General features: G+C 37.9%; 1 protein-coding gene across 2 annotated transcripts in view; it reads right to left on the bottom strand.

Moving 5' to 3' along the window:
- Positions 1–12,184, bottom strand: part of AP2B1 (adaptor related protein complex 2 subunit beta 1) — a 61,929-nt gene that overhangs the window by 24,156 nt on the left and 25,589 nt on the right. For both annotated transcript variants that reach the window (XM_075195151.1, XM_075195150.1), the window contains exons 7-13: positions 11,863–12,084; positions 10,253–10,373; positions 7,945–8,040; positions 7,501–7,616; positions 7,182–7,347; positions 5,743–5,841; positions 2,992–3,251 (exon numbers count right to left, since the gene is read on the bottom strand). In XM_075195151.1, the coding sequence (XP_075051252.1) occupies positions 2,992–3,251; positions 5,743–5,841; positions 7,182–7,347; positions 7,501–7,616; positions 7,945–8,040; positions 10,253–10,373; positions 11,863–12,084 (1,080 nt within the window). The remainder of the gene's footprint in view (positions 1–2,991; positions 3,252–5,742; positions 5,842–7,181; positions 7,348–7,500; positions 7,617–7,944; positions 8,041–10,252; positions 10,374–11,862; positions 12,085–12,184) is intronic.

Below are 12,184 nucleotides of genomic sequence, written 5' to 3' on the forward strand. Positions count from 1 at the left end.
AGTTATTTTGTGTAATACAATTTTATTAAATAAAGATAAATAACAAAATAATATTTAATATATATTGCTGTTTCAATTCCAACCAATATGGAAAATTCAGTAGGTTGTATGTATAAGCCATTGACACTGAGGAACGTCATCAGATCTGCTTGTGACCTGCCAGACAGTACCAGAAGTAGTATGTCAGCAGAAGCAGTGATGATTAGTAATATGTATAGCTGCAATAATAGCACCCAACAGTATGACCGCTGGAACAGTAACACCCAATAATATGCCACTTCTAGTAATAATGTCCTTTAATGTCACTGGTGAAAGCAATACCCAGTAAAGAGACAACAGTAATCCCCGAAAACATGCTAATATTAATAGGAATGAGCAACAGGTTGATCACCAGTATTTATAACTCCATTCAAATGAGATTATGTTGGGTTTGTGAGACATTGATTGGCTGGACCACAGACAATAGCAGGGGCAGCAGGAGAGGTCTAATGGTTCTATACAAATGTTAATAATAGTAACAACAACAATGCTAGTGTATATACTATAACAATACTAGTGTATATAGAAGTCCTTACAGAAAGCATAGGGATTACATTTGCAGAAAAATACCTTTATTGTCTGTATTGCACATTTAACCCCAAACAAAACAACAAACTTAAGCCTTTAAACATACGTGGACAACATTTTCCACATGTAGAATATAACTGAGCATTGTGCATTTGATCATTGGGTTAATCTATTTTCCCCCCAAGGCACTTTAGAATAAGGGAGGATAACAAATGACTTTGGGTACACCATAAACCAAGCAGTAATTATGTCAGACATTGCCTCTGGCACTACTAGTAATACCTCTGTTTCACCTGCTAATCTGTACCAAGGTCTATGTTACTTTGGAAACTGAACACAGAACAAACTAACATCTTATTTTGAATATTAGAAAATAAGGAATTCTTGTAAAATACCAAGTGAAACAACCACTACTGCACTACACAGCAATATCCAACTGTGCTGGAAGAAAAGGTTCCAGGTCTGACTGCACTAAGCGATGCAAAAAGATTTCCCTTCCTAATATGTTTTGTCTTTAGTTGTATGTTTTTTATTCACAGGTATTTGTCATGCACAAAATGAATAGTGTGTTATTCTGCTGTATATCACTTCAGTGATAATATACACTTCAATTTAAAGACTGACATATTTTCAATTTATTGACTTCTTAGCTGATTTATATAAACTGCCTGTTAAAATGCAGACTGAGATTAGTTGGAAGATAACACAGCATTTAGCACCATCTTTTCTCGGACATACAGATGTGAATGAGAGTTTCCGATTGTGTCTAAAAGTGGCATGTTTTTTTTTGCACAAAAAATGTCTAAATATGGATGACTGACCAAATCTAAGATGCCAGCAGGGACCAGCGATTACACTAGATTAAGAACTTCATAGCTTTGTCAAATTGTGAGAGCACAGAAGACCACTGATAATATCTAAGTGTTCTGGCCTGGGAGGCTTTGCTTGGAGATAAAGCCACTCTTGTGTTAAGTGCCTTGTCATCAAAAAGAAAAGAACTTAAGACAATTCTCCACTGTTGAAAAATAATACAAATGATCTATAAATGCACGCTGCGTATTGTTTCTACAGTCATTTAGCTGGTGTTCAACTGAAGAAATGTAAAATTATTTAATTTGACATCTCTGTACTGTAGGCTATGCTACTGTAAAAATCTATGAAATATTGTCCTCTTAAATTAACCCATCACACATTGATAACAATATTTAGTGCATCAACATCTTTCATTTGTTTATGTTACAAAGCAATAGAAATCTGGCAGAAAAAAAAAAACTTGTATTCTGGAGAAGAAAAACAAAACAAATACCAAAAACATCTTTTCCCAAATCACACATTCAATTTTTGCGGTCCATACCAAAATACAGCACTTTTAAAATGCATAACATACAGAGTGGTATGTTAGATAGCCAAATCATAGTGACCGGTTTCCTGATTTTTGGCAAGAGTTTGATATAGTTATGCATAACATCCTGGTGAGTAAGCTTCCAAGCTCATTAAACAGAGATTGGTTCAGTCCAATTTACTGACAGCTGTCACTGTCATTTTCTCTACATAATTGCAGAATTTTACTCACCACTCACATGAGAACCTGCCCCAGTGAAATCTATTCCCCTACTAGAGGCACACACACCAAGCACAATATAGAAGCCAATAAATCTAACAGCTTGTCTTTGCATTGTGAAAACCAGGGCACCTGTAAGATATCAATGTTAACATATACACACGCAGTCCATACAGATAGAACCTTGGGTCAAAATCAAACTTCAACATTGAAGCAACAATACTAACCACTGCGCTGCTCAAGAGTCTACACACCACTGGGAAAGGCATTTGTAAAGTAACTGGCAACTCTTGGAGTCCAGACATACACTGCACCTCTTATGTTTAAATTAAAGTACTTCAAGTACTTCATGGCCAACCTGCCCATTTAAACACAAGCTGATGCAAACTCAATTATAACCTTCAGTCTCTTTACCGACATCTTTAAATTCTAAAGGTACATAGTGAAACATGCTCGAACCTTCTTCTAATTTATGCGGCTCTATTAAGAATAACATGGTCAACACCATCACAGGCTGTGCCCGCCTAAACTACTTCCAAATATGTTCAAAACACCTGTAACTGTCACAAATAAGTATTGAAATTGCAATATATGCATTTGCATTTCTCACCCAAAGTGTTTGCCCCACAAAATTTGGACATCAAATGCATTATTTAAATAGTAATATTAATGTTTGGAAAGCAAGCCAATGCTTTCAGAGAGTAAAAGATCCATTTATTTTTCTCTTAAAATATATAAGAGTAATTGCCCAAATACTTGTTATTCCTAGCCAAATGTGTGTCCTTAGTATGCAAGATGTTGTGCAGAGTTCCAATGTGAAATAATTTGCTGTATAGTACATTATTTCCTGGTACAAGACTCACCTTCCGTGCTGGATGGGCAGGTGTTTACGATGAACTCCATGGCTGCCTTCTACAAAGGCGTTGGGTGGTTTGTGATAAACTGAAGCTAGAGAACCAATATGGCAAATCAACTCATCTAACAACGTGGGCTCGATGAGGTCAGTCTCCTCAGAGATGAGTGGCTTCTCTGAAAGCACCACCTCTTTGGCAGTGACAGGGTCAGTAGAGAGTAAACGCCAGTAAATGTATCCTCGATCACGCAAGTCAGGGTTATCAGAATCCTATGATTAGAAGCACAGTTATACATGATTATCAACAGTGCTACTATTAAAATATATTTCTTAATACATTAACCTTAAATCAAATTACACAATTTGTCACAGTAAAGGGCAGAACAATTTGAACTAGATAATCAAATCAAGTTACATTTAGCTTCATTACTGGATAACATCTCAAATTGATAAATGTGTAGCTTCATTTTAACAATAAATTTAAAAGGTATTAAACAAAGTTTAAACTACAGGCGCAAGCAAGAATATAGTTTTCAAACTCCAGCAGTTCAGAAGCCTTCCTCACTGATGTTGGGACCAATCAGCAGATAGTTTTTTAGGGTCACCCTTTGTATTTACAGTCTTCAATGCGCTCCTCTGAAACAAACAGTGAGCATTACTACTTAAAGAACCGCCAGGCGTTTCACAGACACCCAGAGCCGTGTGCAGCTCTCTACTGACCAAGCAATAAAGAGAGCTCAACAAAGCACCAGATGTCATATATATATATATATATATATATATATATATATATATATATATATATTGCACCTGTTAACGTCAAACATTGATCCAAGCCGGGAGATACCACAAGCACTATTCAATAATAAAGTCAGTGACACTGCCTAATCACAGCTGTTAAGCCTGCATTTTACAACATAAAGAAGGATAATTACGTATCTGCTTATAACATTAATTGGTATATATTTTTTTTTTATTTTAGATATTAGGGGATAATCCAGACTTGTAACCACAACAATGACTGTATAGAATCACACAAAGGTTTTACAAATTATTTTAACTAGCATGTCATGAGAGAGCTCTGATCTCATCTCTTCAAATTCTAATATTATAAGAAACCACTTGTCAATGTACTTCGTCTATAGGACGAACAAGCTTCTTGTTTTGGCTAGCACCGCACTCTTGAAAAGACATGAGAAGCACTCTATTATTGGAATGCTATTGCAAGTTACTCGTTGGGTTTTACAAATCAGTATGGGGGATCTCTGTCCATTAATGTCTTAAATCGGATTTGTGCGTACAGATACATATGTACCCCTATCGAATCCCCTCATTTACGGAAAAGGTAACTGGGAGAAAAATCACTGCTTCCCATCTATATACATGTAATACATGAATTTAATGTATTTTTCGTACAGCAAACTTACACAACACTATCATACCACTCCAAATTTCTTTACATTAATGTACTGAAAGAGTCAGTGCTAATAAAAGACTACAGGGTTCTTAAACTGAATACAAGTGACTTTAAAGAAGACTAGGAGCAAAGATTTTTTTTTTTTTGCCAATGCCTTTCATTTAACTTATTGCTGCTTGTCAGTGTCTCTTTAAAGGCCAAAATCTGTGGCCTACGTAAAGCTGACTGAGCCTGATTGCTTATATTCAAAAACCTAGAACCAATTATTAGCTACAGCAGGGGGCTGCAAGTACAACACAGTTGGCACAAACAGTTCTAAAGGAGGCACTGCCTATCAGCCCACGCCGATCACCGCTTTCTATGTAACAGTGTGTGATCCATATACGTTATGTGGAGATCTCAGACTGAGCTAACTCACAGAGCTCATCTTACAGTTAGTAATTAATCCTTGAGTTGACCTGAACTTCCCATATGGTGACATGTCTAAGTTTTGTATGGTGTTGTTACCCAACATATCCAATGAATAAACTCATTTATAAGAAGGAAATACACGTTTGCTATATTAGCATTTTACAGATACTTTAACTTCACCGTTTTCCATTTCTAGTTCTCAAATTACTCTGTCCCGCTGATTGTCCCTCCACAACTGTCTATGCTGAATTCTGGTAGTTTCCCCTTAACTCACTGTCTCTCTGGTCGTGCGACCCGCTTAGCCTATCCCTATTATCAATCTGTGTTTCTCTAGTTTTACCTTTTTGTACCTGTACTCTTTATTTCCTCTCCAGACTGGTACAACTATATGAATGTGCAGAGCTTTTAGAGTTAAGTTATGCAAGTGCTTTTTAGTTCTCCAATCAAAGATCAATCTCATAACAGAGACTGCTTGTTTTCTAACTCATTGTGTCCAAAGTGTTTGCCACTTTGCAGTGCGGTGATCTCCCTCAATAATGCAATGCTGCAATTTAATTGCCTCACATGAAAGTAAGGTGATTAAATCGCCTCCATAGAGTTGGATGGGATAAGCGATTAATTGCTGATTCAGGAGATCTTAGGAAATTCTGTGCAGGAAATGCTCATTAAGATAGAGGACACAAGGAGTTCCCTACATAATTGGGCAATTAGCTTAAAAAGTGTTTTCTTAAGTAAATAACCTCATAAGATTTAAAAACAGAGGTGTTCAATGAGGAGTTGTTAACCCTAACCTTCGCGTTGTATTATAGTAGTACTGATCATATGATAAAATCTGCTTCATTTGTTAAATTTTGCTTTCCCCACCTAGTGGTGCTAGCAAAAATGAGCGGATTTAAGCATATTTTATCACACTGAGGTGGGATATGGTCATACCTGTGTAGCCAGACTTAGAACTTGTTGCACCAACTCTTGCGTCTCCGACGGCTTCTTCAGGAACAGTTTCACAATGGCAGTCAGAAGTGTGAGCTGCACCTAGAGAAAAGAAAATCACCATCTACATTAGCAGTTTTAATGCTACTGCAACAGAAGAGGTGTTTTTAACAATTAAATTATTGATTACATTAAAATAGTACATGTCAGATGAAAAAGTACTAAAAGCTTGCAAATCTTCACTTTCTGTAGGGCAACACACTAGACCACCCAACTTCAGAGCCCACGGCTCCCACCCCATCTCTGTCACTTACCTCACCTGTCTTCCCCCCTCAAAACATTTTGTATTGCATATTCACTATATTATCCATGCGTCTGTACATACATGAATCCAACCATCAAAGGATTTTGACCAGATTTCCTGCATGTGATTTGTAATTTTTAGATGTTATGTGCTCTTTTTAGCAAAACTGTTCTGGTACCTGTTATGACATCTTACTATAAAAAATTAGTAAAAAAAACCCCAAACAAATAAATTAAAAAGCAATCTTCACTGGCTAACTCCATCACAAACTCAAATAAAGTTGATATGATGGAGTAAAACCTCGCATGTGACCCCCAACTCCTTCAAAGGGCCACATATTTATTTTTGAATTGTGCTTAAATAGGGTGCAATGAAACTCTAATGCAGTAACATTACTAGTAGGTTAACTGGCTGTTATCAAATTGACGTATGTGTGTGAACTTAGACTGTAAGCTCCAATGGGGCAGGGCCTCATGTGAGTAAGTTCTCTGTACAGCCAGGGGCGGGCTGGGCCAGGGGGCATCGCCCCCCCGGGCCGCTCAGAATTACCGATGTTAGGGCCGGCCGGAAGGCCGTGCCCCGGTTTCAAAATCGGCAATTTTTACCCGCGGCCGCATCTGATGACACTGGATGCGGCCGCATCACATGACACGGCCCCGGGCTGAAATTGCCAGCTGTGTACAGCGCTGTGGAATTAGTGGTGCTATATATAAAAAGATGATGATGATGTTGACTGTCCAAAAATATGTACAACAGTATCTCCCAGTTAGATGTACAGCTGTAGCATTAATGCAAGCAGTAATGCCCAAGAATAATAGTTATATCTAATAATAGTCACCCATATTAGTAAAGTCACCACTAGGCAGTATACTACTTCCTCTCACCATCATCCTAAACCATAGTTTCCTTAGTAATTACCCCGACACCTCTTATTTGGTTGTGGGAGTAAACAAATACATAAAAGCAATCACAAAATAAATCCTCACTCTGCTGTCAGCAGTTGCCCGATATTAATTTTTCCCACTGTCGCAATCTGCCATAATTGGGACTTCATGGGGAATACATGGGGGGCCATGAACCATCAGTTTGGCAACAGAGACTCAACTAACGGACACTGATGTGCAGAGCAGGCAGTTACCTGTGTGCTCTCATCATGGAATCCTTCTAAAAAGCTCTCCAGCAGTTCATCAGCATTATCAATGCGCTCTGCATATTCTCCTACAATCCAGATCATAGCAGCTCGAGCGTCAGGCTCATCCAGGGAATCCAGATTCTCACACAAAGTGGCAATGATGCTTTCATATCTGCCCCACACAATGAAAGACAAATGGTCACACGTTAAGGACATTACAATTAATCAGCCCAATTCTTTCATAACATTAATATAATACTGCCTTTCTTTCATTTTAACTAAAATATCTATCCATCAATAAAATTCACCGTGAGGACAAACATACTTGTTGGGGTACTTGCGAAAGATGTCACGGATGACAACAATAGCTTCTTGTACCACATAGTTGACCTTTGTCTGAATGAGATCGAGGAGGGTGCTCACACAACGCTCTGCAGATTGCTATGGAACAAGAGGTATATATAGTATACTCCACACTCAACAATGGTGGTCAACAAACACATTTAAAATTTATGACATATGCAATAGAAAGATTTGCTTGGACATGTTTACTGTACTGTTCTTACTGTATTTTTATAGTGACTTCCAATTTATAATCATTAATACATAGAAAAAAAAATATAAAGGAAATCGTACCCATACAGTTCAGAAGAAAAGAAGAGGTTAATATATAGCAAGAGTCAGACTATATTTTTCTGAACTAAATCGTAAAACACACTCTAGGCACTAATAAAATACCTATAAATTATATTTGTGGTGTGCACCTTACCTCCACTTTGATGGCACATCTGCCAATGGCACGAACTGCCTTCCTCACAAAATCAACATCCACTTCAGTAGCGTATTCCTTCAGCTCAGCCAACACCTACCAGAACAAAAATATTTAAAGGGGGTGGACATGAAAACAGTGATTTTTGTCATTTATCCAACAAAAACATTAATCAATTATAATATGACAGCAAACGAAAAATATCCCAATATTATGTGGGATACCTGCATGTTCGCCCCTATTACGTTTCTTGAATGTGCAACAGCAAGTTGTCACATTGTGAGAGCCACTTATGTTTTCAATTCATCTGCAGACGAACTGAGATGCAATGGCAAATGACCGCTAAATTGAAATAGCAGGTTGACCCAATACAAACAGAAACCCAATAGTAATTGTGATTGGATCATTTATAAGTAACTTATGGTATAAGTTTATTTAAAGGAAATAGCGTAGGGCGCTTATGTATATATAAAAATGCACTTATTTTTAATATTGTGCATATTTTGGTATAGGAAATCTCTATTTCTAAGACCAGGGGAGAAAATTCGTTTTTTTTTCTGTTTTAAACTTGCTAGAGGAAATGCATTATTTCTGATTTAAATATCTGATACAATAAGCCTTTGTTTAGGAAGTCTTTTGTGTATTTTGGTGTAAGGAAATGCCTTGTTTGCTGTTTTGCAACTTTCTTGGGGAATTCTTTTCTTTGGAGGAAATGTGTATTCTGCAACTGTTGGAAGAAAGGATCCATGTAATTAGACTTTTTGATGTGTGGGGGTCTAGCACCTGAAGGCATGGGAAGATTTAATTAGACTGATGTTAGATTTTCTGTGTTTGAAACAAGATCCAGGAAATCACAGCAAGTGTTAGGATATCACTTAGTGTAAATATGGTATGCTTTGCATTGCATGTAAAGCCATGTTTGGGTAAACAAATTGCATCCTGATTCTACAAATAGCCTGTGAGGCTGTGTCCAAATCTGTATAAAAAGCCCTGTCTTGTATTGAAAATTGTTCTTCTGATTCCATTTGACCTGAGCACTGATACCTTTAATCAATGTGACTGAAAATAAACATCACTTGCTTCAAAGACCTGCTTGAGAACATCTTCCATGCTGAAAATCCTGTGACCTACAGATTAGACCCAAAATCTAATCCGTTCCTGGCTGTTTCTGAGGTTTGGACCCAACATCCAGTACTATCGCTCTGCCACTACCCAGTAGCTCTGACCAGTGTGATAGGCCAGGGGGGGATCCATCCACAACAACCCTGATCCATAGGAAGAGGTCAGGAGTAGCAGCCCATGTACACCAGTAACGGGGTACACTCGCAGCGTCAGTTACCTAGAAGAAACACGGTACTGGATGCCGGTAAGTAGTCCAGTGGTGGCAGCATTTGTAAGCCCCTCCCTACTGCGGTGAGAGGGCTCATTTGGGATAACGAAAGGGAACAGTGGCAAAGCCCATCCGGTTCCCAGCAACAACAGACAGGGTGGCATAGGCGGTCCATCCTGTCACAGCATAGAAGAATACAAAAGTCCCTACACAAAATTTATAATCCTATTTCTTGTCCATTTGACATGGCAAACTAAAGTTTGAAGCAATAAATCATATATACAAGGTAAGCATTGGGATTCCAGGAAAAATCTTGTCTTGTCTTTTATCCTCCAACGAAACCTGGTATTAGTTAGGAATATTTGTGCTTCCGTATCTTGCATTACTTTGGGGCAATACAGGACATGTGAAATGCTCCATATAGACTGCAGATTGAAGAACTCACAGCAAAAACACTGTCATTGGTGTTACATCTAGCACAACTGACATGTCATATCATCATGTCAACCTTTTGTCTTACATCTGATCCTTTTCTATATCAAATCAATATTTAAAACTTGTGAGATTTTCTATAATTGTGATGAGAAAGGAAATACTTTAACCTTACTTTTTAGCAAAGCTGCATGACAATCTTACACACTGTTTTACCTTCAATTTAAAAGGTTTAGTTGTAATAAAAGCAAAGTAGTTGATTTAGTAAACTGGGAGTAAGTGAAGAGGTTAGAATTTATTTGTGGGAGTGATATTGTGTGTTGTGGGTGTAGCTGTAGGGTATTGTTAACAATGACAATATCAGCAGTGCATTATGATCACAATTCTTTACCCTTCAACACACATTATTCCCTCTCACACAGTGAGAAATTACAGCATCAACATCAAATCACTGTTATTCACATTTTACCCACAGTTGGGAAAATATGCCACTGGAACCAGAGTAGTATAATTACATGAAGAAAAGAGGTACACCGTGACACTGACCTGAGCAATGTTGGCTTGTGATGCCAGCCGTATCATAATATCCAGTTTCTCTAATTTCACATAAATTGGATCATTGTATTTAACAAAGAACACCTTGATTTCTTGCTTCAAGATCTCTGGCCTGGTTTGATGAAGATAGCAAGTGATTAGTCATCTTCAATAGAAAAGTATATATCCATGCACCTACATGTAATATATTATATTGGCCTACCTGCTTTACTTCTCAAACTGCAGCTACTATTTGTAAATGTAATTCAGGGATCTAAATGGCTCCCCCTTTATTTACTGGGGAAAACCTGCAATTCCGGCATACAATGATGTCAGAACTTTGTCCTGACTGTCTCACTTCATATTGCCCTGCTGGGAAAGTGGGAGCCATGTGCAGCAAACAATGGTGCACGCTGCATTTCCATTGTGTTGGAAGGGGACGAGCAGGGGTTGAGGGTGGACTAGCACCTCAATAGCCACAACAAGATCAATAAGATAAGCCAAAAATTGGATGGGACCAAGGGAGTGGGTTGGAGAGTGGTCTAGGACCCCATAACTACTATAGTTTCCTCTTGCACAGGGCACTAAAATGTCTAGTTACAGCTCTCTATGAGGGCATCATAAAGGAAAAATATTGTGATATGTCGCATGGTGTTGAAAGTGGCTGATTGCCATGAGAATGTGTAAAGCTTCTGAAACAGAGGTGGTTAATTTATTTGCTTTATCAATGAATACACATGTGCATCTGGAAACCAACAATAAAACAGCATAGAGTTCTGTTAGTTTTGTGTTATAATATCCTTATTATATATTAAACTAAATAGATCAGCAGAGTAGAGGCAATACTAACAATAAACAAATAATATATTTAAGAAGCTATTAAGGCATGAAATACAGCGAGAACACCAATATAAACAATATACCATGCTAGAACACTTTTTCCTTTCTTTGCTTATGCTATCTTACAAAGATTTTTAAGAATTTTTTGTCATGATTATGGTATAATAAGGAGTTAAGAAAAGAGGATTTTTATACTTACAATAAATCCCATTCTTTGATTCTATCTGGGGAACACTGCTACCATGGGTTGTATGAGGGAACATGGAGTAGGCACTCAAATAGTTAACTAATTTAACTTCCTGCCAACTAGCTATATACCCTCTGAAACCCTCAGTTTGCAATACAAAAGCCCAAAGGAATGGAACTCAAACACCTGAAGAATAACCGCAGAAGAGGAGAAGGGAGGAAACGCAGTGTCCCCCAGATGGAGATGGAGGTGTAGAGAGTGAGATATAATTTGGGGGTATTTAATCATTTTTACAAATGACCAAATCAGGGCACTGTGGTCGGACTATGATCAGACATTGTTGGGATCGGGGTTTCATGCATGATGTAATTTGCAACCAATTAGAGCTAAAACTACGTAACATGTCGGCAGAATTGCAGAGTATACGGCAACCTTTAGCTGCAATGGCTAATAATAGAAAACTGTAGCTAGCACATGTAAAAGCAATTTCAAACATTTCACATTTGACAAGTTATGGGAATCCCAATTAAAATTTTCCTGGAATTAGTGGCTGTTTAAAGTGACACAAAATCAAGTATTCATTCTTTTCATTTACCTTTTTTGGACAATAAGGTTGATGTTTCTTAGAGCCACATACTGAACTTCAGGCTCCCCAGAAAGCAGGGTGACCAAAGGAGGTGCCAACTTTTTAAGAAGCATGCCATAGTAATCAGCGTCTTTAGGCAGCAGCTCCAGGAACTTCATCAGAACTTTAACAGCAGACAGGACGACAGCAGAGTTAGCATGTGACAGACGCGGAGTGACGCGCTCACAGATACTGTACAAAAGAAAAATGGGGTTACACAGGTATACTTGGGAGAACAACAGAGACTGGAAATGTCTAACACAACATATCCCTTGCCTAAACTCAGAAATGT

Source organism: Mixophyes fleayi, chromosome 2 (genome assembly GCF_038048845.1).
Source record: "Mixophyes fleayi isolate aMixFle1 chromosome 2, aMixFle1.hap1, whole genome shotgun sequence".
In the NCBI taxonomy this organism is placed as follows: domain Eukaryota; kingdom Metazoa; phylum Chordata; class Amphibia; order Anura; family Limnodynastidae; genus Mixophyes; species Mixophyes fleayi.